The 26,816-nt window shown below is 40.8% G+C and overlaps 1 protein-coding gene across 4 annotated transcripts in view; it reads left to right on the top strand.

Moving 5' to 3' along the window:
• Positions 1-219: 219 nt before the first annotated feature.
• atf7ip (activating transcription factor 7 interacting protein) overlaps positions 220-26,816 on the top strand; it is a 34,173-nt gene continuing 7,576 nt past the window's right edge. The window contains exons 1-8 of one of the 4 annotated variants that reach the window (XM_080463749.1): positions 507-808; positions 21,610-21,653; positions 22,516-23,028; positions 23,114-23,171; positions 23,358-23,573; positions 23,993-24,177; positions 24,280-24,417; positions 24,543-24,614. In XM_080463749.1, the coding sequence (XP_080319875.1) occupies positions 22,522-23,028; positions 23,114-23,171; positions 23,358-23,573; positions 23,993-24,177; positions 24,280-24,417; positions 24,543-24,614 (1,176 nt within the window). In that variant the 5' untranslated portion in view covers positions 507-808; positions 21,610-21,653; positions 22,516-22,521. Of the gene's footprint in view, positions 809-21,609; positions 21,654-22,515; positions 23,029-23,113; positions 23,574-23,992; positions 24,178-24,279; positions 24,418-24,542; positions 24,615-26,816 lie in introns of all 4 variants that reach the window. The other 3 variants (XM_080463750.1, XM_080463747.1, XM_080463748.1) reach the window with 3 other exon arrangements.

Raw genomic sequence — 26,816 nt, forward strand, 5'->3', positions numbered from 1 at the left:
AGACAGCTTGTTAGAAAAACATCAGTCTGTAGTTTGGAGATAATTTTCCAGGTCGCTGGTGGTTGGCTCCGCCTTATCTCGTGAAGCCCCTCCCACCCGGCTCATGCGTTCTGTCTGGAGGAGGAATCTGATTCTACCCCCCCCCCCCCAATCCCACCCCAACCCCCCTCCCTCTCAGGCTAACTGCCTCCTGTCTCTACCTCCAACTACCGTCGCGTTATTGTGCGCCTGCCTCAACCATTACTGCAGCTCCGTCTCTCCAGGCAGAGGTGCTGCTGCTGCTGCTGCTCCCCCGTCAGAACACACCGACCTGTCACCTCCCGGACCCTCCACACTCACCTTCACTGACGACGCGCAACGGTTAGTCGACGCGACCGACCAACCGATCGACCTCCCCCCCCCTCCCTCCCTCCCTCCTTCCCTCCCTCACCACCTCTTGAAGCTGCAGAGCCGCAAACGCCGGCGGTTGAAGCCTGTGAACGCCGTTTTTTTTTTGTTTTTTTTTTCTGTGCTCGAAAAGAGGAGGAGTCTATTCGTGAAAGAGGAGGAGAGGAGGAGGACTGGGACTCGAGTCCGCCAACACTCAACTACACAGTTGTTGTTTCACGGCTCACTACTTTCCCTCCGCCGCTATTGGACACCGGTGGAGTCTGTGTCCCCCCCGATAACCACACATCCTCCAGCGCCACGGTTCGTACACAGAACGGAGGTCCGGAGGAGTTTGGCAGCTGTACTACCAGCAGCGGGAGGAACCCAGAGTGCCACAAAGTCGGGAAGAAAATCGCGGGAACGTCGCTCGGCAACGTCGGTGAGTCGTGGTACTGCAGTTAGCATGCTAGCCTTAGCGGATCTCACCTTGCGTTGCATTTCAAGTGTTAATTTGATGAACGTGGGTTCATTAACATAATAACATATTTACTAACTGCTTCCATTGTGCTTGCTTTCTCTTTTGGACTCACCTTTTACGCAGTGGGCTGTGAAACTATAGCAAGGTTTTAGCTCGCGGTTGCGAAGTTACCCGAACAGGCAAAGCTGTAAGGGTGTTTTGATTTTTGATCTTTTTTTTATTGCTATGTTTACTTTATATTTCATTCTTATTATAAAAATTATTTTTTTGTGAAATTATGTGCGATAATGCATTAAGTCATTACCAGATTTTTACGCTGAGGTACAATTGTTAACTGTAAAGTCGCTGTTAGGTATCGCGAAACGACAGCATGTATTAAGTGTTAAAAAGACTTTTGCTGTATTAGCTAAATTTTGTTTCAATGTCTGTTGTAGTAACAGTTCTGAAATTGTAGTAGAGTGTTTGTTGTTGATATATGTTGAATTAATGCAACAGTTCGTTTAAAAAGTCACGTTCGTTAAATGGCGCCCTTGAGACTGAATTTTCGATACCAATACGCTATATGGATTTTCTTCTCCTAAACATGTTTAGTGTTATATATTATTACCTTACTGAAGTAAAATGCTTAACAGATATACATATAATTTGTAAACATTAAGACTTTTCACAGTTTTTGAAGAATAGCAAGGCTTTCGCCTAAGATACCCCACAAAGAAAACCCGCTAACGAACGGCTGCTTTTGTTTCATTTGCAATCACAAATGTTGTGTCCTTTTTGCGATTTTCATGGTTTTAGCATTTGCACAGTGCTAACCTGAAAGCATGACACAACTCTTGTTTTCATTCTGTTAGAAACACTTTTTGGAAAGGAGCCTACATGTGAACAAAAAGACAGACCGGATCTAGTTCTGTTGATTTTGGGAGAAAAACGCCTTTTAAACTTCTCATTTTGTCGAACAGAAGCTATTGGATAAGTCCCCTTGCAAATCGATCACTTCCTGTGTTGTTGTCATGATTGCTTCGATGTTTCTGTTTCTCGCTTACATTTTGAAGGTCCAGCCCTATCGAGTCAATAGGGCGACCATCTTGTGCTGGTGCTAAAACAAGCAGGCAGCACATGCTGCATGCTGGAGAGGGGACAGTTTGGGGGAGGGGCAACAAGGGAAGACAGATTTTGATGATTAGTGTGAATTTTCTTACATGTAAGTGATAAATTATTAATGTGAGATCATGGAAAGCAAATATTCCTGACATTACTTTATTTATAGTTATTTTTGAAAACTTTCATTGGAGAGCAGAGTTTGTTTGGTTTTTTTTAACTTATGATTGACGGTATTTACTAGATGGTATCTCTTAACTGATAGTCTGTAAAGAAAAAAGAGCACCTAAATGTGACAAAGAACCTGATAAATGTGTCCAAGTGAAGAAGAAACTGCTGCATTCCTTACTTTGTAAAGCTGACACCCCTCTTGGGGTAAAGTGGTATGTTCCAGTAATTTTCCATCCACCTCACTGTCCTCAGTTGTGGGTGTGGCTTAATGTCAATGGTAAAAAGAGTTGAACAGTTCCTCTCCTTTCCATATCCTGTGGGTTCGTATAACAAACCAAAATACTGCTTTCACTGATTTAAGTAAAATGAGGTGCAGTTCAGTGACCGACTGCCTGTTTGCTGTCTGAGCCACACAGACACAAATCAGCCATAGTTTGTAGAAGTTTGTCAGCCTTCACATTTAGACTCTCATCAGATTTGTGATAGTTTCTTTAAAAATAATCTAATTTCTAACCATGCAAACAGTTTTTGCAAAGTTTTTTTTTTTTTTTTTTTGCATGAACCTTTTTGGCAAATGGTACTGCCCTCTTTTTTTGTTTCACCATCCCCCACTTTACCCAGTGGAAGTGATCACATGGTGCACTTGTAATTCATTACACAGGCTGTTTTTATAACTGCAGAAGAGGAAGCAGCCTTTAAAGGCGCCACCTACATTTTCCGAGTGAGTTCTTGCTAATGCTAGGATCATTGTGGTTTCATTATTGAAACCACATATTTACATTTACCAATATGATTGATTAGAATTCCCTGCTAATTGCGCAACAGTATGATTTGGATACTGACACTTTTTTTTTTTTTTTTGAAGACTATGATTCTCTCTTGTCTTGCAAAATTTGAGATGCATACATTTATTCTCCACTTGGAGAAAAAGAGACTTTGTGTGCCCAGCAGTGCTGTGCAGCTTTTGGCCCATGATCATGACCAAAGACCTACCGAGACTCGTAGTTGTCTCCTGGGTATACTGGTCAGTGCCATATTTCTGTCTTTGTCTATATTGAAGCACTATGCAGTGTAAAAGCATAAAGGGTTAGGGTTAGGCCACACATGGAGAATAAATAAAAAAGACAATTAGTTTCACTGCAGGGGTCTACAACATGTACACACGAGGGAATACGGGAACATGTGATGTTTTGAGACTGAAAGGCTGACAAACTGCATGTTCACTCTGACGATAGGTCACTTCAACCAAGCTCTGGTCCAAAGATTTATCTGTTCAATTTGTATTTTAGATAAGACATAGATCAGGGGTTCTCAATCCTGGTCCTGGAGGGCCAGTGTCCTGCATGTTTTAGCTCTCTCCCAGCTTCAGCACACCTCAATCTGATGTTGATGTCATCATCAAGCTTGTGAAAAAGCCAAGTAACGAGGCCTTATTGCATTCAGGTGTGTTGCAACTGGGAGCAACCTAAAACATGCAGGACACTGGCCCTCGAGGACCAGGATTTAGAACCCCTGACATAGATATAACATAGAAAATTGAGTTACTGTGACATGTATCACAACAAGTAGTCTATAGTAAAGTCACTTAGCATATAGAAAAAAGGAATGTCACTAAACATACAGACATGAATCTGAGCTAAAGTTGCATAAATAGTTTATCTATTTATTTTGCAGTTTAATTAATATCTGTGCTGTGTTATTGTAGAATCAAAGATATTCTCAGTTAACACTTATGGTACTGGAGCGTCCATGTCGGTACTGAAAGCATATTTCTCTTTTTATTTGTTTTTGAAGCCATGCCAAATTTATGAGAGCCGGTTTCAACCAGTTACAGCCGGTTCATTTGCTTCAGGCTGATTTCAAGAAATGAAGAATATGATCTCGATCCAAGCTCAAAGTACTTATTCTACAGTTTTAATCTCTTTCTACTGACAGTTTTAGTTCATTTTGGAATTAGTTTTGTTCCACACAAACCACACTAAATGACTAAAACATTTGTTTGTATGATCTACACTGATTATTAAATTATTTTGATGCTATTTTTAAGAGTAGGCAGGTACACATTTTTTACTTTTATCAAAATTTTCTTAATGATTGAAATGCTTACCAAAAGGATCTTTTGAGAAAAAGAGCATCTCTCCAGGTCAGTAATGAAACTAGCGTCTGAATCCACTCCAATTCTATAATGTTTAATAAATGTTTAATTTTATCCATGCCCAAGATCAACGCAAGCAATCCTGTATTTGGAATGTATCATACTAATTTGTTATCCACATTAGGCCCTTGATATGCTGGTATAAGTATGCAATGTGCAATACCAGGATACTTTACAGGGGAAACACCTTGGCATCAAACTGTACTCACAGAACCCTCCAGCCAGCCATTGCTGAGATCAGATTCTGTTTAGATTCTTTAACATTTTGCCTTAGTTTCCTCACACTTGGGGTATCTCACAATTGTCAGCTTTGGTAGAAATCCTCAAATCCTGGTGTGATTGCTGGACTGAGTTCATTTTGTTCTACTTTGTCTCCATATTCTAGTATGTTTTAATCAAATTCTGTTTGCAGGAGGGTCCATAGTGTTATAAAAACCAAACATGAGACACCATGGGATTCTAACATGCTGTATTGATGTGCATTGTGGAAGAAATTGTTTTCTGCATTACCGCCGATGTACTTTTTGTAAGTTGTCTAAAGTGTTTTTGGCTAGTAAAAATACCAACATGTTAATCTCTCGTGCATTGTATTTAGATTTTATAATAAAATGTATAATCCAACAAATTGTCAAGATTTAGTTAAATAGAACAAAAGAAATACAGCAAAGGAACAGGGAAATCACCAATTTTTTTCCTAAAAGATGTCGACAGATAGGGGAAATTACGTATTCTGGTGTCAATCCAAATGCTATTGTCCATTGGGAGAATTGAAACGGTGCAAATGCACACTTAAGATGTAGTGCCCACGTAGGATCTCATAACTATGGAAAAGTTAGTCCAGTCAGAAAACATCTACAGTTTGTGCGAGCGAGCTGACCAAATCCATAACAAACCCTCGCTTTGCTTTGTGATAAAGTGATTGTTGGGAGGTACGCCATTCTTTTTTCCCCACGCTTCAAATCTTAAAGTTAATTGCTCTTAGATACCAGAAGCCTGTTCGTGTTGGTGTTTGCATTGTTTACTACAGGTATCGTCCATTAATTTGGCCGCTTGAGAAAGAGTTTTATTCGAATCATTAGGAAAATATTTTTATTTTGAGCAATGATCTGAATGTTTTCGAATTTAAGCTAAGTCCAATTTATTTCTAAACTAACATTTGCCACTCTTTTCTTCACCGTATGTGATGCTCAGTTTTAGTCCTCAACCGAGTACAATAATCTATATGCCAATGATTAGTCAACGTTGATTCACACAAGCTGTAGTTACATGGACCAAAAGTAATTGGATTAAATGCCTTCCTGATTAAATTTGTACCATATAAACACTTCTATCTGATTATAAATGCACCATTCAATTGAAATTACAACCGGATCGTAGGGGATGGTATAGTCTGGTTTTTAATCTGATAATAGTCCATCAAATGGCACATCGGGTCACTTCATACAGTCAGAGCGTTGCGTGTATGTCTGCGACATTACTTTAGCTACCATCATGACGTGACTGCGTACACACGTCTGTGTTTTGACAAAGCTATCATTCATGCCACATCAAAAAAGTGACCCGTGCTCCCCTCTCCCTGATTATATTTTTAACCAAGTGTGTGGTAATGTATCTTTGGTGTCGCAATTTAAAAATGTAAAAAAAAAAAAAAAAGCATCACTCTAGTTAATTTCATTTTTGTAACTGGCGGACTTCCAGATAATGCCAGATGTGCGATTCTGTGTGCATGTCACAAACATCACAGTGCAAAGCATTATGGGATTGATCCACTGAAATGAATCTCGTCACATCTTGGTGTATATATCATATAAACCAGTTCAACATTCCGATTACTTTATTCAGTGTTCATGTAAATATGACGATCTGATCCTAAAATCTGAAGAAGAAGAAAATCACAGAGATTGACAAAGAGACCATATAAATGCAGCCAATGGGCCTACGGCCATAAAAGTGCCATTGGCACTTTGTGAAGGTTTCCCTCTAAGTTTAACTGCATCTGTGTGTTGTACTACCATTATTGTAATTATTTAGGTTATTGAATCCTGGAACATCTTCTTTCATTTCATCCCCTGTTGAAGGCATGATCAGAAATGTTTTAGTGCTGTAGAACTTCATAGAATCTATCAGAAAAGTTTATAATTTCCTACATGAGGGCTGGATGATATTAGTTGAACCTGTAATAATATGGTTGAATGTTGCCATTACAATATGACTTGCAATTAAATAATGACTTCAGTAGTTGATGTCTGTGTGCCTTTGGATTGGTTCTACAAAGACATCGTGCTTTCTTTCTGCTGAATAAATTAAGCTTTTAATCAATATTTTTTGCTTGAGAAAATACTCTTAAAGAATATGCATGTTATTTTGTGTGAGGTATTTTACACACTCATCCTGGTATACAGTGGTGGAAAAAAAGTTTTCGGACACCCATAGAATTTTACGCAAGCTCAGAATTTATCATGAAACATTTGTGGAAAAATCTTTTGTGTGTTTCAAAAGGTGTGGCTGCATCAGACAGACAAATACCTCATTTTTTTGTTTATTATTCGCGAGAAAAGCAAACTAAACTAAATTCTTGACCGTTTTCAATGTCAGTTCTCCACATTGTTGGTATCAAAGTCAACAAATAACAGAATGTGTTCAAAACTGAAAAAAATAAAAACAAAAAACCCATCATATCATCAAACTAATATTTAGTTGTCCTACCATAACAGCTTTAATCCTAACCGGCCTGTTCCCATGAGCCCCTTTACCACCAAGCTGTTCCAGTGCTAGTCAGAGCCAGAGCCTGACCTAGCATAGGGCTTTCCCACCAAAAAGAACCAGGTGCTAGTTCAGGGCCGGCGCTATTGCAAGTTCTTAAATGCCCACCGCCAAAGAACCGGTTGTTTTTCTATTGTCAAGGGAGTCGAGTGAGAGCCATGTCATTGCGTCATTCAAAAACGTCGTCCGTCACTGATTTCACCAGCGCCAGCAGTGTGCATACAGGAACGACGGGACGGACTGTACACATCTATGTCGTCTCGGCCATTCCATCTAGTTTGGCCTGCACCTCGGATGCAGACCAAAAAAAACGAGAAAACATTGTGCCTCCTCGTCACTCCATTGTTTTTTCACGTCCTTCTTGTTTTAGTACGGAGCCCTGTAGTGACCATGGAAAACTTCTGCTCCTTTTACTTTATTTCTGGATGTGTCTGAATCAAAAGCTTCAACATTGGGGAGGAATGGAGGTGTAGAATGGTAGAACGCAGCTCTACAGCTGTTTGAAATGGCAACCTACGTATACACTCGCTGATCACAAAACAAAAGTTCTCTCTCACATGAAGCGCCATTAAAAGGCACATTTTATGGCAAAAAAAAAATCCAAGCTTTCATTTACTGTAGTTTGTAGTTTTTGTAGTTGCTGATGAACCAAAAGTATCGCTTTATTATAAAGACATTCTGTGGGGTAGAAAATAATGGGGCGTCTAACAGAGCACACAGGCAACGCAGCCCACATGCAGACTTCAGCCTGCGGTCATAACACGACACAAGACCTGGTAGTGAAGTTAGTTACAATGATGATATGATGAAAAGTGCAAAAAAAAAAAAAAAACTACAACGGAAAACTGCTTCTGAATTCTATATCTGACGCAGCTGACTTTGTGTGATGTCGCAGGTGAACTGCAGCACAACAGTTTAATTTGAGCCACCAGCTCCACAATCGCGGATTAAATTGCAATGTTCCCTCACATTATTCTCCGTACTTTGGTGATGTTCGCTACAGATTTTAAAATGCTGGTACAGCGTCTCTTCTGCCTCGTAATTAGTGATAACGCCGCCCCCCGCTGATGACGTGTCAGATCCCGCTCTGGCCTAGCATTGATGTGGGGCCGGCTCAGCACCCGTTTAGACCCTGATTGGCCGGGGCTTTGGTGGTGAAAACGCAAAAAACTGTTACTAAATCTGGCCATGGCCCCGAACTACCATGTGGTTCTTTCTAGTAGAAAAGCCCCCACTCCGACCCAGGCTTTGAAAACCGGTGTTTTTCCGAGTACCAACTCTTTGCTGGGCCAGAGCGGAGCACCAATGTATCATGGGCTTGAGGTGGAGCCATTTGTGAGCCTACAGCTGAGTGTCTTCATTCTTTTTTTAAATTTGCTTTCTGGCACTGTGGTCTGCAACCGAGGTACAAAATAAGTTGGAGAGCCTCTTGGACCAAGCAAGTGTTGGAGGAAATACAGCGGGAGTCGCCTGCAGCAAGATACCAGCGAAGCCTCCACCAGCTCCTCCACCAAATTAAGACGTTATAAAGACTATAGACCGTTTGCTGGTAAAAAGCTCTGGACATTGGCGGAAAAAGAATAAAACTGTGTCTTTAAAATAAACTAAGCATATTTTGAAAGATTTGTTGATGCAACCGGGTCTGAAACCCAGATCTCTCGCATGAGTGGCAAATATTTTACCAATGAGCCGCAAAGGCTTCATACATGATGTGGATTCTTTACAGGGCTTTTATGGGTATATTTAATGGATGCAGTGATGTACTGACATTTTACAATGATGAAATGATGTTGCTCTTACATAGCTAATGGTCAATATAAAAGCACCCGGTTCTTCAGAGGTGTGAGGTTTGAAGCAACTAAGCTTTGGCACAAGCACTAGCATTGAATTAGCACCTGGTTCTCCTTGATGGAAAAGGGGGATTTTCTCTAATCTTATTTTCTGGACTGTCACAATTTTTTACATAGTTTGACTGGTCCTGCGACTTATAATCAGGTGCAAATTATATATCCAACATGTATAACACAACTGGTATTGGGGTGGCACCTGTCCTGTTCTGTCTGGGATGCACAGCGCTTTAATCTTTTTTCTACTGAGATGATCGAGTATGAAGCCAACTTCATCAGGCAGCTGTTAGCTTAGCCACATACATCGATGAGCTGTTAAGCTGACCAATGCACAGATTGAGGTGCAGACGTGCATCCCCGAGGTGCAGGCCGGCTGCGGAGGCGCTGATTGGGCATTATGTGGGGACGGACGCCCGACCTGGACGCATGTGTTGAGCCCAGATAATGCTTTGTTTGACCTACAGCATACCCTCACATTAGCAGGAGGATGAAAAAGCTGGAAACTGGACTCATCTGACCACAGAATCTTCTTCCAATTCCTGGCTGTCAGGCTCTTTTGTGCTTAAGCTTAACAATGCCGGGGTAACCTTTGCCTCAGTGATCAAGGGCTTCTTGACCCTAGAGTAGGGTTGTGCTGATTGGCTATCAAAGGAAAAGTATAATTGATAGAAGCCTTTGTGTTGGCCACTCTTTTAGAAAGAATCACAGCACCTGCTGATGGCCTGGCATGCAGACGACTGCGTCTTCACTGGTACTGGAATTTTCTTTTGTGCAGTTATCATTCTATGTCCCAGCATGGGGTATTCAGGCTTAACACAAACCAATAACTAACTGGAGTTGTCACCTTCAACACAGTTAATCGGAAATTATGTCTTGTGCAGTCATTGCCATAGTGTGTTGATCGGGACGATTAAGAGTGTATGTGGGTAAAGGATGACGCATTGGCGTGAGTGTGATTTGCATAGCAACAGAAGATGTTCTGTGCAGGTTAATGTTTCAGTGCAGGTTAATGTTTCAGTGCTGGAATTGAATGTGGTTGCACATTGGTCACGTGTATTGATTGAACGGTATTGTTTTCTAACATGACCTGCATGTATATTGTTTTTATTTTTAAGTTACAGCTAAACCATGTCGGTTTTGAAAGTGGACATTCTTCAACTACCCACACAGTGAAAACAGGCTGCAAAAGTGGGCAATTTAAGTTTTGAAAATCATTGCCTGGTCTGAGTTTTGACTTCTGCAGTGACACACGGGTCAGTAGTGGACCTGGCTGGTTTCCCGGCCTGGGCGAACACCCACAGCCCACGGGAGTCTTGTTGACCACGTCCATCCCTTTATTGCTGCAGTATACCCATCTTCTGGCCACTGCTGGATAACTCACAATTTCACAAAGCTGAAATCATCTCAAACTGGTACCTTTAATATGACAATGAGTTCACTGTGTTCTAGCAGAGTCCACAGTCATCCAGTCACAATCCAATAGAGAACCTTTGGGATATGGTGGAACTAAAAATTGACAATCTGAGTGACAGTCCTTAGACTTCCACCCCCGCGACCCGGAAACGGATAAGTGAGAGACAATGGATGGATGGATGAAAATTGACATAGATGTACAGCTGACAAATCTAAAGCAATTGTGTGTCACTATGGAACAAAATCGGAGGATTTTTTGTAGCACCTTGTTGGATTTGTTTCACAAAGAATCAAGAATGTTATGAGCACAGAAGGGATTCAAACTAGTATTTGCAAGGTGTACCGAATAAAGTGGAGTGTATCGCAGCGGTCCCACTGCACAGTACGTGCCGGGGCAGGGCGGTAGGGTACGGTACGGCAAAGCGCACCCAGACCCACCACTGTCGCGCGGTCCCACCGCAGACAGTACAGTTAAAATGTAGGTGGGGTTGTGAACGACGTGGGTATGTGTCGGACGAAGAACGCAGTAAAGCCTTGAGCCTCCTTTCTCTGTGACACAGCTTAAATTTTTGCATTCTGAACAGCAGCTCCCCCTTAATCTCCTCCTCTCCTGTTACTGAGAGGAGCGTTTACGCCTCATCGGGAGACGCGCTGCTGTGTCCCGCGCCGATGTTTCAATAAACCAAGTTAACAAAACTCCATGTGCGCAAACCGGCGGATGTAAACAACAACGGGTCGGTTTACGGCCAATGAAGTATTTAAACATTGTTGGCTAGTCGAGAGTGACAATCGTCACTACCAATCAGCAGACAGCTGCGTTGTTGGTCCTCATTATGAGACATGTTCCGTGGTGCGAGGTACCTCAACGGAGGGGCGACGAAAATCGTAACTAGTGGTTACGTTTTTTTCCGTGCCATCCACAACTTTTGTCAGTAGGGCCGCATGAAAACCCGTCCCGCCTCATTCCATCCCGGCACAAACAGCACAGTGGCTGCTTATGCTTTGAAGATATTGAACCTATTCTAGATTTCAGGTGAAGCTAATAAAGGAAAAGCATTATAAGAGAAATATAATCTAGTAGTTCTTGCTAGTACTCCTTTTGTAATATTTTCCACCAACAGAAGCCATTATTAAATCATGCTTATAATCCTAATAATAGCCCTCCATAGTGGGACATCAAGCCAAGTCTTAAGTGTTGAGGACCCTGCTTCAAATCCTAGTTCTCTCATCACAATGTATATTATCGATTCAACATTTTTCCACTTGATGAAGTGGCAACTAAACAGTTAGTCCCTAATTTACACCAGGCACAACTGTGGAAACTCTCCACAATGCTAGTTTTCCACTGGAAGCAGTGTTTTTTAAGGACAATACATATGCATCCGGTATACTAGGCTGTTCCATACTGTGCAGCAATTAAGCAAGGACATTCCCAATGATAAGCATATTATGTTAGTGATGGATGATTTTACACTTAATATTTAAACGTTTCGTGGTATTTGGGGGAATTAATGAAATTGATTTCATTTATATTTACGTCCGTCAAGGACGTAATAAAATCGTCGCTGTATATTTGTATGACTGTTAGCATGATTACATTAAAACAACTGCACAGATTTTGTCAATATTTTCACCACAAATAGATATTAGGCCATGGAGGAGTCCATTCAATTTTGGAGACAGTCCACAGCTGGATTCTGGATCAGGATTTTGTTTTAAGGATTACGTCAAAACTACATGACATATTTTCACCAATGTAATTTTTGGCGGATATCAGAAATCTCTGATTGCTTGTTATAATGTCTCACAGTCATCTCAAGGCATTTCACAGAGAAAAATGCTACTTTTCCACATCAGCAAGCATAGGCAGATTGGGCAGAAAGTAAAAAGCAACAAACATATTGTCATAGCAAAGCTTGTTATGCCGCCAGAGTCAATTGTGGAGAGGGATACAAACCCTGACTTGACTTCAACCTCAGGTCCCATTTACACAACATTTCAAGTGAAAACACTGTTTTTGTTTTCATTTCAGAAAAGTTTCATGTTTAGATGGCAACGTTTTGAAAACATTAACCCTACACATAACGACAACAACAGAAACGCTGAATACGATGTTGTTTTAACATGGCGTTTCGCGTGGGTGCTGTGTTTGTGTGTTTTTTTTTGTTTTTTTGGGGGCTGGTGCCATGAGAAGTCCGATCAGGCTCATGATGTTCTTCGCCTTCTCGTCAGCCAAAGGTTATGGATGAGTAATTAAACATCTTCAAGAATATCAATCATGTCCATTTGTATTTATGCTGTTGGATAAACCATGACCAGATAATGAATTCATATACATGCAAATGTGTCCTTTAGACGAGCCTAAAAAGGATGCCAGAAATATTGTGCACAATTTATAATTAAATGTGGTCTGCAATCCGTCTTTTTCTTTTTATTCCATCTGAATGGTCAACATCAGATTTTCAATGCCTCCGATCTACAAGCCACTTTGTACCATTCGATCCTGTGGAATTTATTATTTTACAACGCCGCAAACTTCCTTATGCCTTTACCTTCTACAACATGAATTTTAAACATACCTAGGGAGGTTCATTGTTGGTATGATTCGCGTTATGTTAGACTGGGTGGAATCACAGTGATTATACAATGTCATATTGGTATGGATCTGGGTAGCTAGCACAAGTAGAACCAACTGCTGTCTTTTCATGCAGATCAATATGATTTGAATGTGGTTGAACATCTCTCCAGTAGAGTTGGTAGTTTGTTCTGACAGTGCTACCCTTTATTATTGACAGAAGCACTGAGAAACCATGATGTATTTTCTGAGAGAACATCTCTTCTACTGTCGACTATCAAGGGTTATCAGCTGTAAATTTCATTGTTAAACCAACTAATTCCATGTATCCTTATTAGTAGAGTTTATATCGATTGAGCTACTTTACATTATGGAGTATGGATTAGTTGAGTCTGCCTAAAGTACAGACTTGGCAGATGGATCTGACAAAGCCACTAAGTACAGCAAACACTAAGTACAATAATGCTAACTTCTTTTCAATATTTAACATTTAACCCAGAAACTTATACATAACTGTTTTATATATGCTATTTAAGTACTCAACAAACTATCACCCTGTGAATCTTAAGTTTGGTACCACCAGTTATTATTGGTCTGCTCACAACTTTATCGTAAACTGATAGTCTTTGACTTGTCTTGTTAAGAAGAGATGCCTGCTCACTACTGATGTAGCTGCATTGAAACAACAGTGAAGTATTTTACAGAGGACATAGTCGGAAGTTATGTGTCATTTGAACAGAATTTAAATCAGCATTAAACAATTCTTTATTTAAGAAAAACTTTTGATCATCTAAAGAAAAGTAAGTTGCAGAGTAGAAAACTGCAGCGCTACAAGTAACAAATACCATAAAGATGAATTGACGTCACAGGAGACAGTGGCACGTGGGAACAGGCAGCCGTGCTCCTGATAGAAGGGGTTTATGCTGCAGCAGCAGTAGCCATCTTGTGTTGTAGCATTCACTGCAAGTGATCCATCAAAGGAGAGAGAGTGGGGGAGGGGACGTATCGAGTGGGTTAGCATGTTTAACTATTTAGTTAGAAAAATGTTGCGTGTATTCCCAGATTTTCATTGAAAGTACATTATGTTTGTGGTTGGATATGTGCTAAGAGAAAGAGTGAAAAAGCAGCTCATACAAAGAATGTATTCCTCCCTATCTATATGTGTACATATGTATTTAACTTGATCTTGACAGAAAAGATGACTAAGTGAGTCCATGTTTAAACAGCAACATAGACAAGCTATTGCTAAAGAGAAAGGGAGAACATTTGATCAAAAAAGCTCAAAGGTAAGCAAAAACAGTGTTTTTTTGGCTAGGGGTGGAACTATTTCAAAATGTAAGATAATAGATTTCTTGAACAATACACGTCTCTTCAGTGTCAATCAAATTCAGTTAACAACATGTAACCTCAGAGGTAGAATTGTGTGAAGAGGTTTCAATTTGGCTTTGCCCTCAATAGATCCCTCCTGGTTATCGCGAACCCCCTTCAGCTGCAATGGTTCAGTCCATGCTTGGCTGTAAAACTCTGGAGCAGACTGCAGGTGTGGGGGAGGGGTGTTGGTGCTCTGTGTCAGGCTGAGGGCTTAAGTTGTTGCTGTGTGGCGCTAGCTAGAGCTAGACCATGCGACAGTAACCGTAGTTTCTGCAGAGTTGATCTACAGGTTGTCAGTTTAGCAGAAAAAAAAAGGAACCTTTGCATTTACAACCATCTTGTAACTAAACAAATGTATTTAATTGTCATGTTTTCAGAAAAACTGTGGCGATTTGATCTTTTCCTAAGGTGTTGTTTTTTTTGTTTTTTTTTTCATTTAGGTCAAAATTCATCCTTTTCTGTTGCTATGATTGCAAGCTTCTCTCCGTTGCGCATGGCTAAATAATCACCATGTGCTTTCTGGATTCACATGAAAACTGCTTGTCTGGCCCACCCCCACCTCTTCCCGTTTTTCTTCCCTTTTTTCCTTCTACTCTGCTCTTACTGGTATTCATGTTTTTCATTTGAAGAACAGAACAAAGTCAGAAAAAACTAATCAGTTAAGAAACCTAGATTGTTATTGCATAGTTTAATTATGAACTATGGCTCTATTAATGAGCATGTAGGAATTGTTTAATTATCAATTCTTTACTTTGAACAAACATTTGCCGAAATAGAAAAGTGTTTCAGTAGACTTTTCAATAACACTTCATAGATTAGCTTTGTATTGTTTGTTCTCTCATGTGTTATTAGAAAGGTATAGAAATAGTATGTGGACTCTGTAGTTTTTCTTGAAGTTTAACGATTGACAGGAAACTTGCTTACATGACCTGAATGAATGAGGGACACAAACGGATGAAGGAATGTCACAGGAAAGCTCGGAATAGCTCAATCATTGACTTTCGTTGGCTAGATCGCATGAAACTCTGAAATGTCTTATCCCTAAAATCCAATCAAAGACTACTTCAATCACTTTTCTACCTCTGGGCAGACTTGCATGTTGTGGCGTGAAAAAAAGAAAAGACATGCTGACTTTTTGGAGAAAGATTCCCAGGTTATTAAAAATAGGGTAGGATTGCATAAGGTCCGACATGGCAATGCTCTGCAAAGGATCCGCCATCATTATGGCACATCTTCTAACAAGGACATCCGCGGGTGAATCAGTTGGCAAGACAAAAGCCGAAACTGTAGCATTTTATTCACCATATTTCAAGAAACCCACTGCTACTGAGTCCTTGTACAGATTGAGTGACTGAGTTTGAGTGTTAAAAATAAACGACACAGCGAAAAAAATCTAACTGGATTCATGTCAACTTTTTTAAAAATGGGAAAAACTAAGTGAAGCCTTGACTAGATGGCCATTGGCTACTTATATTTAGGAGAGTCGGATCAAATTCACTTCATTTCATTTAGCAAAATGTTTTAGTAGCTCAATTCAGCTTAAAATAAAGAGTCCGTGAGACCTGTGTACACATGGATTGTTTTCCATGGTGTGCTGCTGAAACATGATTAGACGTTGAGGAGCTCAGTGTGGCTGCGCTCAGCAGACCAGGTGGCCATTTTGAGTTTCAGTGAATCCAGATGCAGATGCTGAAGGTGGGGGATGGGAAGACAGCGCGCGCTGTGCGCAGTAATGTTGGAATGCAGCCTCCGCTCCCACTGGCTGACGTCTTTTTTTTCCACTTTGTATCTAGCCTTCATATAAGATAACTCCTAATTTAGATAACCCCTAATTTTTTGGGGTGTGTGTTTCTTCCACAATGTCTGACAGACAGCCGTGTGTCAGATTTACTGAAGTAATTACCGCTGTCAAAATGATGGAAGATGTGGTTTTATTACCTAGTTATTTAAACTGAGCTCCATACTGTATTTAGCTTTACAGCTCTGCTCTCATTTGATGTTAAACAAAACACAAAAGTGCTCTTTTTTCTTCAGCCAAAGCTCAGGTGTAGCTTGATGTTGCTGACCACTGCACTGTGAATGTGGGACTTTCAAACAGCAAACTAAAGCAGCTTTTTGAGATGATTACTTAGTTATGTATGTTTTAATTCATTAGGTGTGTGCCCCTTAAAGGTCCCATGCAAGTGGATCTGTGCAGATATACACTGTACTGTTCTTTTTTCTTTCTGTGGGCGGAGCTTGTTACATGATCTGCTCTTGTCTGTGCTCAGCAAGCTGTTTGCAGCAACACTGGTGGCCATTTTGTGTTTCTGCGCTGGCAGAAGGGAGGGTCGTGCAAGGAGTGCACAGCAAGACTTATTGACTCTCACTAAAGAGTTTAGCCCTATTCCAGGTGAATACTGTACATGAAAGTGAATTTAACTAAATCACATTTCCTAGGTTATGGAAGGATTTGTATTTAATGTGTCTTTATTAGTCATGTCAGAATATAACTGTGACTACACTTGTAAAAACCTCAAGTAAATCAGCGCACTTCTTAATTGATTTTTTTTCTTTTTTAGGTTTGTGTGATTTGTTTCTTTGTTTCTGTTAAGGAGAGCCCCCCCTCCACCCCCACCACCCTTGCTGGAATGGTTCAGTCTGCTCTCCAGCAGCCCTCCCTGCTGATTCTCAGACTGGGCGGAGAGAAGCTGCTTGGTGTATCACTCTGTGCTCTCTTTTTTTCCTGGTCGTGTGCAGCTAGCATGAGACTGCATGGCTAAAATGTAGTATTTCTTGGCTGTAAAAAGAACTCTGGTTAAAAAAATAGCCCATGCATACGTGATACTAATTATAATATATAAATATATTGTCAATAAGCAGTGAATGTAATTGGTCATATGAAGTACTTATTTTTATGTTTTGGGGAAAAATACTTTATTCTCTAAGATGAACCACTTTTAAGAAGTTGCCTTGAAAACTTTGCTTAAAAAAAGCACAATGGATGATTTAAAAACTTTGTGTAAAACTATTTTTAAAAAAAACAACAACTTGTTGCAATCATCCAACAACCCTAACCACATTTTGAAGGTTTACTTACTTAAATATAGTTTTTCTTTTTTCCTCTTTTGTGTTGAACACCCCACCCCCACTTCCTCCCCGCGCCAGAATGGTTTAGCCCGTGTTTGAGTAGCAGAGGCTGCTTCAGAGTGAGACAGAGTGTGTGTGTGTGTGTGGGTGTCAGAGTGAGAGAGAGAGAGAGAGAGAAGGGGGAGGGTGGGGGCAGCTGCCTCTGGGTTGAGAGTGCTTTGGGTGTGCAATTTAGCGCTGGCTGTGCGCCGCTAGCTAAGCTTTGACTAAAGTTCATATTGCTTTGCTCCGCCATGTTCAGTGTCCTATTTTCTCTGGTGTTATAGTCCACGTGATAATCCTTTCAATAGTTGTATTGTAGTAGATACCATGTATGACCCTCTCAGATGGCCTTATTATTTTGTTAAAAATGTTAAATTTTTGAATTGGTACAATTTTTTTAAATCTGACTCATTCTCTTTATTTTTGATCTTTTGTGTTGCTGTTTAACTAAATGGCATAATGACAAATTAAAAAAGAAAAGAAAAAAACTTTCATCAGGTAGCCTTGTTTTTTTGGGGTTTTCTTCCAAGTTCTGCTGTTCAAGTTGAACTATTATCAGTAAAAATGTTTCTGGATTCTAGTTTTGTTGTACCCTTTTTGTCTCAGTCGCTCCGGTTTGCTCCGGTTTGAACCAGTTCTGCAGGGGCGGAGCTGTTTGTGTGAACTGTGACAGCTTCCAGTCTGAACACTTGATTTTTGTTTTTCTTTTACAATTTTACTTTTGTATTGAACATTTATTCGACCGAACTTGGCTGGGAAGGGTTACACATTGCAGACAATGCTAAAGAATTTTGGAAATCTCCTTTATTTTTTTTCAGTGAAGTGATAGTCAAACATAAGTAATGTGTTTATTATATGTCATCATTTTAGTTTAGCCTGTGTGGTCGTATTAGAATATGAGTAAGGTCCTCAGTGGGGGACTCACTACAGGAACCGCAGTCTGTTCAGTTCAGCCACAGCAGTTCTCCTGTAGTACTTTATGTGCTCATCTATACCTATCTATTTCAAATACAGTCTGTAAAGGTTCAGCAGAGATTAACGTGGGTGGTGTCATTTTTATGGAGGGTTTTATTTACAGTGGCAGTGATTTTAAAAACATTTGATTTTGACACAGCCTAGAAGTTAGATTTTTTTTAAAAAATCTTGAAACCTCCCTTGCCTTTGATGTTGTTAAAAAAGAACAACCCCCATGTCTTTTTTCTGAATGGTTCAGTCCATGCTGGCTGTAGCTTTCCATACCTTGGACTAGTTTGTGCTAGAGTTGGGGGATGGGCGTTGCTAAGCAACAGTCTGTGCAGTGTACTTCCTCTCTGTCTGTGCGCCGCTAGCTAGGGTTACTCTTAATGATTGCCATGCAACATTTAACATGTTCTATGCACATAAGTTGATATGGATGTATATTTTGTACCTGCAAATGTACAATCTGCAGAAGGAAGAAAAAATCGAAACAACTTTACCATGTCATGTTCAGAACACAGCACATTATTGTTAGGAACATTGATCTGGGTTTTCTTAAATCAAATATTGTTGACAAATGCCCGGTTTAGGCTCACATTAGCCACACAGTGTTCCCTGAACTTACCTCTAATAGGAAGGAGGTGGACTAGGCTGAACCGAGCCCCTCCTCCTGCCTTTTATGTTGTGGTGCTGGCCTCTCAGCCATTCCCTGCTCCCACAATCAACAATTACATGGAGGGCCTCACTCTCACACATCATGCTAAAGTATGTTATTTCTTTGCTATTAAAGCATGTTCAACATTTCTGTTATTAAATGAATACAAGAGTTTTTCATTGCTGCCTCACACTCGTCTTCAGGTCAGTTTTTGATTCTCACAATACTACTTGAAAACATTCAATTGTCACCTTTTAAGCTTGTTACTTAGACTCACAGAACATTTGTGATACCTGTTAGCCTACGGTAAACTTACACTGACTAGCTAGCTTCTCGATGACATCTGAAATAAACGTGTTGCTACCTGTGCGTGCTCCCAAGAGAAGCGCTTTCTAAAGCAAAGTTGTTGGTATTTTCCCTTTGAGCAAGTAGAGCTATGAAGCAGACTGTACATGTAGGTATGTATTGTTGGCACTGCGCACCCATTTTGGGTGGTCTGTAATTAAACACTATAATTGAGTTTTAAATATCTCTAAACAGGAATGGTTTCTTTTTATTAACTTTATGTAATTACACCAATGCTTCTTGATACATGTGAAATGTTGGTTTCTCCCAGCTAGGAAGATGGCCATATGTTCCCCCCTACATTCAAATATGTTGGGTCTGTGAGACGAGAAAGTTCTTGGTTTTATGGCGCACCTCGGGTTATTTCATCGAGATTAGTTTTGATGAACGTGATATTCCCATGGTCAGTTTTCATGTGTACCCAATTTGGCAATAACTCCTCTCAGGCAAGAACATCTTACACACTTTCAGCGCTGTTCTCGTGAGGTCAACAGGTTTTCCCAAGTCGCATATTAATGGTTTGTCCTTCACATTATTGATCAACTTTCCGCAAAGCAGCCTAAAGTGTTGCGTGCCAAAGAAATTCAGTGAGCAAGGCAACTATCTGGTAGCACTTGTTATCTGTGTTTTGGAGATGAAAGGTTTGTCTGGTACTTTTTAAACTTTGAGCATCATGTGAGGAATACTTCTTTAACCTGGCCAAACTCATTTGTCAAAGCTTGATCAAGAACACTTTACTGCCTCAATTGCAATCTGCCTTTTGTGATCACTAAAGTCAGGTTGTTTTGTTAATCTTGTTTTAAACCTGTATGTTAAACATTTGAAAGAAGATGCAGGGTTGTGATTATCTCGGTGAGAAATATTCCACATGAGCTCTCAGTGGACAATATCACAAGAAACTTGTAACCCTCGCAACAGAAATCAGGCTTTCCCAGGTTGTTAAGTTCAAGTGTGGATGACTTTATCTCTGCCCTTCAAGAACACATTTCTTTTACACTTACATTGCAGTCCATGACCTAGCTTCATCAGATCCGAAACATGTTTTTGCATTTCTGAATCATCTTTGGTCAAGAGCTTCAGTGGAATAATGATATTGTAAATCTTACAGTTTTTATTTACAGATAACATATTTTTCAATAGTCATTGTGTCTCAGTCAAACTATAAAAGATGGCATCTATTGTGTAATTTAATTTATTTAATTATTTTTTAGCTTGTAAATGTAGTTATTATTTGGTATGGAAAATGAATGTTTTCTTCCACATTTTGTTTACGTTGACATTCTGCTGATGCCTCAGGCCCAACAGATAATTCTTATGAGGACTGGTGGTGCTGTAACCTGATAGATCTGAGAGGGAACTCTTTTCATATAGCTCCTGAGATCTCAGCCTGGCAGCGAACGGCACAGCAGACGGCCATTTTGAGTTTCTGCACGAAATACAAGCGTAGCAAATGAGACCGTAGGATGGGGGAGGGGAATCATATTCTCTGCGCAGTGTATAATACCACTGGAATGTGGACTGTGGCAGTGGAGATTATTACAAAGGACATCACTTTGCATTGTTTTCTTTTCTCCATATGGACTACCTTTTATGATCTTCTTATAAGTTGTTTAGGAAAATATGTCATCATGCTTTTATTGACTTCTTTGCCACTGCAGGAAGTATGCGTTCTGATTTGACGAAGAATTTAAACAAGAAATGTTACTTGTGTGTCATCATCTCAGTGTGCTTGTTAGCTTCAGTGTCCAGGACACCATTGATCCAGATTCAGCCTTGTGTTCTTTTTCATGCATGTGGTAGCTGCAGGGTCGCAAAATTAGATGTTGCAGAAGATTTGTTCAGTTTCTGTCGGCTGCGGTTTTACAAGGCAGCAAAGCAGCAACAGTAAAGCTAAATAACTTTACAGTGCTAAACTGATGCGGCTTAATGCTCTCACCTGATAAAATATGAATTGCTACCCAGATTGACAACTATAGAATGTCTTACATGTGGATCAGATTTCTAAAATTACATTAGAGGTGACACACTGCCCAGCCATGGAGGAAATATCTCAGTATCTGGAAAAGAAATTCCAATGTATGCACTTTTACAGCTCATATTTGCTAAAAAGGCAGGTTATTGTATTGAATTTGTCCAAAAGCCTGTTTCCCGAATCTGATACCCAAGTATGACCTTTGTTATGTAATTAAAGGAGAAAGTCCTGGAAAGTTACGAGTCCCTGCTGGATTTGATTGCAATGCAATTTCTTTGTTTTTGGAGAAAGAAATGTGATGTTTACAAAAGTGTTTCTCTTGTCCTCAGGTTGTCGACGAAGCCTGTGGTGAATCCAGCTGTTTGGCTTGAAGGTGAGTTACAGTCACTATAGGCACCGTTTAATATTTCTTGTCATAATCCTAATAAAAGAGAATTTCACTGCTGCGAAACGACCCCTGCTACAGAACACAGCAGCTTTTCTAATTTCTTCAATGAAAACAAGTTTAAGGCCTCACAGACCTGTTTGCATGTACTATTTAACATATACATTAGAATAACTAGCCTCAAGCCCCACTGCATTATGTGCAACAATTATGATCTATGGAAAGTCCTTGATGGTTTATTTATTTTTTTATTTTTTTTACATAACCTCTTCACTGCTGCCAGCTCTCCCTCAAGTAAGCTGTTCTGATTGGCTCGTGATCGAGCCAATAGGAAGGTGGGGGGATGGAAGGAAGGTTGAATTGCAGCATTTGTTAACTCAATGTCATTTCTCTTTCCTGAATTTTAGCTGAGGTAAACATCAAATCCATAGGCTAATCACAAAATTGGGGCATGGGAGATTTGTCAAGCTGCTATAGCACCAAAAGAAAATTATGATCTGCTGCTTAACTGTTGTTACTGTGGAACAAATGCAGCAATGTGTGATCAGATATGGAGGATCTGTCTGATTTGGCTCAGATACTGAGTCAGATCTGTCGAGAAGAAATGGCCAGTTTGGTATGCGCCATCTGTGAAAGAAGAACCTTCTAGAAAAGAACAAACAAGAAGCCCAGAGAGCTCCCCGGTGACCTCTAGTGTTTTCTCTGAGAATGTGCAGCCATTGCTCCACAGTGCAGTACGTAAAGATCAGGACAGACTTACACGGTGGTACCTCTGCTATCTGCTTCAGTAGTCTTTTTGTATTTTTTTTGTCCTTTTTATTGCTTCTAAATTCTCCTTGTCACTCCACAGGGAGAAATGGAAGTTCTCGTCACAGAAGAGAAGAAGAAAATTTTCCGTGCAAGGAAAACCATGAAGATCAGTGATCGACACCAGCTGGAGAATCTCCACAGCACTTTGTTGACAGCAACTCCGGGTTTATCCAACCCATCGCCACCTCCAATAATGAATGGCACACATAAAGAAGATGGACAAAAAGCTGGTGAAAAAGAGCAGACCAGCATCTCTGGATCAAACTCCCCCCGCGCTCAGTCACCGGCTTCTCTAACTTCCCTGAGCTCTCCGGCACCGTTCCTGTCCCTAAACCTGTCACCTTCACCTCCCTCCTCACACAGCCCAAAGGGGCAGGAAGAAACTTCCCCCCCAACTTCACCATTCCACAATTTAACCTTTGAACTAAACCAAGATGGGGAAGAGAAGAACAAGTGTTTGCTGTCCTCGTCTAAAGACTCTGTTTCACCTGCGCCAACGGAATGTAAAGAACAGGAAAAAGACACAGAAGTCGTTTCAGGAGCGGAAGAGAAGGTAAATCATTAGCATTACTCAAGAAAGTGTCATGTGTGTTTGAAAGTCAAGTTTCGAAGCTATAATATTTATGTTTTTGCCTCAGGATAAAGCTACTACACCAATGGAACAAGCTGTCGACTTGGCAAAAGATTCTACTAAAGGTTCGGCTTCATGTTTGCCTGCTCCGCCTCCAGTATCTAACTACACAGAACCAATGGACGCAGACAGTGACAGTACAAACACCGTGGACCTTGAACCCTCTGCAGAAAACTTAAAAGATGAAAAACCTTCTTCCCCTAAACGTAATACTTCTGATTGTCCCTCTTCATCTGGCCCGTCTCATCCAGCTTCTTCTTGCACCGACCAAAAGCTATCTCTAGAAATCAAAGAGGGGGATGTTAAAAAAGAAGAGATTGAAAAAGGAGCTGTGAAGAAACGATCATCAAATGATACAAAGATGGAAGTGGACTCACCGAAGGTGGAGCCCAAAAAGTTAAAAGATGAAATAGGACAATCCACAAGAAAGCCATCTCGACCGTCATCCACTCCACCATCTAACACAGGTATGAGATGGTGGCTTCTCAAGAGAAGGCTACAAAATGGTTCATCCATATTACTGAATCAGCACTAAGTGTGTGACGTATGAAAGAAGTGGACCTAGGTATACTATACAAAGTAGTACTGGCGTAGGTACTTTGCCCTTTTAAGCTAAATGATCACATCTGATTCAAATATGGAAAACTACACCCTGTGAGCGCAAATTTTGTTGCAGTTTTTTCTTGGTGAAGTTTGAACTAAAACTTAACCACTAACACATAGTTTTAGTTTTTTTTAATTCTCACACCTCAAACCTGAATGCAAAAGTCTTGGACTGGACTGACCGACAACCCAGAGATAGAAATTAATGAAAGGAACAAACGAGCGAAAGGCTTGAGTAATATAAAGGTTGATGGTCAGTTTTTGTCTTTTTCTCTCTCTCAAGCAGTTAAGGAGGAGAAGTCCTCGGCCTCGGGACTGAAGCGTACTTTATCAGAAGGCTACGAAAAGGACGAACCAACTGTGAAAAAAGAGGGTAAGAAGATGAAGATGGAACGGCGAGATGAGCTGGAAGCCCAACTGGAAGTTAAAATTACTGCAAAAGCTGGCAGTCATACTAAACTTGAAAAGGTTAGTGTTTAAATACCCAGCTACAGTTCTGCTTACAAAACCATTTCCTTTTAGATTTGAAATGCTTAACATTTTGTCACTTTACCTGTTGTGTTTCCTCAGATTGTGCAGCAGATGGTGGAAGAGCGAATGAGGGTCATGGAGCTGACTATTTTTGACAGACACTTCCAAGAACTGAAGGACAGAGTAGACAAAATTGACTGTGCCACTAAACACCAAGCCGCCATTAACACACTCCAAGTATGTACACTTTGACACTGTAGTGTGGGCTACTGGGTTTTTTATTCAATATAAGGAATAACATTTAAAGATACTCTTACTCCAGTTGGCAAGGCATAAAGCAGAAATCCATCTGTTTCTTCTAGGCCAAGATAGCACGACTAGCAAAAAAATTTGGAGAAGCTAACCAGGCATCAGAGAACAAAAGAAAACAAGAGGTATGGTTTTGTTTTTTATTTCTTTTTCTTACTTGTTGAAATCTTTACATGAAAGTGATACTTTTTAAAAAAAAAAGTCCCTAAAAGCCGGGCTTGAATTTCATTGACGGAATCCCACATATTTTCGTAAATTCCTGCAAATCTGTCTTTCATAGTGCGGGAAAATCCCGCACGGCTGTGTGCGCGCGAATTCACCTTGTAAGCGCTATAACTCCACATTTAGCGGCAGATCTGACAACACCTGTGGGTGTGGTTGGATTTAAAAAAAAAGTAATAATACAGATTTTTACGAAAAAACTAGTTTTAAACACGGCTTCCGTGGTGGCGTGGCACATGGGTGAGCGAGCGTGAGGAGCGAGAACACAACCGGTCCGAGTTACATGATGCACCTGAACGCATCACTCATGGCAGCACGTGATGGCTACTATAGCGAGACGAGGTCAGGAAGACAAATATCACTTTTAGACGGTGCTTTAAAGGCATGTTTCCGCCGCACAAAAAGTGCGGGAATGGACTGGTATAGTCCGTTACGGTTCGGGTTTCCACCGCAAGAATTTGGGAGTTTTCTGAAAATATCGCTCCAAAGGTGGACGCTTTTCCGCTACCCCTCCGTCTAGGTACTCGGGACAATGGAACGGGTCCGGTTTTGAGGAGCAGTTTGCTGATTGGTCAGTGATTTACTACACGCCCTCAATCGTTTATGTCGGCTGTATGAATCCTCTGTTGTTAAAAAAACCAACCAGTGCTAAGCTGAATATGTTGTTTAGTTTTTTGCTGCGCAACTTTCATGTTGGTCCCGAAAGAGCAGACGTGAGGCAGGGGCGGAGACCGGGACTCGGGAGCAGACGCTACGGCCGTAAACGATGCTTTAACGAGTCCACTCGTTAAGTCACGTCGTGTCGCTGGCTGGTGCTCCATCGCGTGAACCGCCACGTGTCGCCCCGGAGCTCCGGTTCCCCGACGCTGGAATCTGCCGGGATGCCAGAGCTGGTCCAAGCCCCAGTGTCTGTCCTGGCGTCGAGTCCGCGATCTCTGCCTCCATGCGGATGTTGCAGCCGTCACAACCAGCGGCGCGACACCGGCACCGAACGGCTTTGTGACTCTTCGCCGGGGCAACATTCGCTCTCTCGGAACCATCACGGAAGTTGCAGCTGCAGCTTTGTGGCTGCAAAAGATGAAAATAAAATAACTAAACTCTTGCAAAGTGGAGTATGTAAACAACAACAGAGGATTCATAAGGTCCAGATCTGTCGCCCCGGCTGAGATTACTGTTGCAATGTCACATATCTGCGGAGCTCTAAACCCCGCCTACATGTTAAATGAAACGCGACCCAAATTTTGGTCGGGGTCTGCTTTGCCGTTCTGCTCTGAACCGCTCCGCTCCTTCCCTGCACTTTTTGTGCGATGGAAACGTGGCTTAAGTGGGCCGGTAGGCACTTTGACATCACCCCTCAGCGTACCGGGACTTTTTTCTACCATACAGTGCATACCGGAACTGTCCATAATTTCTGGATGATAAGCCCCTACTTTGTTTTACACGCTTTGAACCTGGTGGCTTAAACAATGATGCTAAATTGTAGATTTTTACGGGTAAACAAACTTCATGCAGGTGATACATGGATGGTGTGTTCATGTGCATCACGTAACTCCGCCCTGCTGCACTCCGTGGCTGAGCAACGTCCTCATAGAAAAATCTTCTCGGAATCACAATCAGCAAATATTTATTATATTATACAGATATCAACAGATATTAAGAAAGAAAAAAAAAAACCGGTGTTTGTGTAAATTTTGCTGTGATTCACTTGCCGTGTTAAAACTTAAAAAAAAGAAAAAAAATGCAATCCCGCAGGAAAATTCAAGCCCTGTTAGAACATGGACACCTGTGCTTACAGACAAGTGTGTTTTACACTGTATATGTTGTCATGTAGGCTATAGAATAGATTAATAGTCTTAGCTTGTATGCTTGAAACATTATAATGTGCTAGACATACTGCATATAGAGGAAATTTAGATCGTTATTGCGCAACAATCAGGAGATGGGGACTGGGACTCCCTGAATATTGACGGGTATTTTGCATACTATATCCATCTGAGGTACATTGTGATAATGTTAACACTATGTGTTAATATTAGATGCTGCATAACTTTTCAGGCTCAGAAATATGTTTTAATTTCTGTGTTAATAACTGGAAAGAGTAGACA

Source organism: Lipophrys pholis, assembly GCF_963383615.2.
Source record: "Lipophrys pholis genome assembly, chromosome: 5".
Lineage (NCBI taxonomy): Eukaryota > Metazoa > Chordata > Actinopteri > Blenniiformes > Blenniidae > Lipophrys > Lipophrys pholis.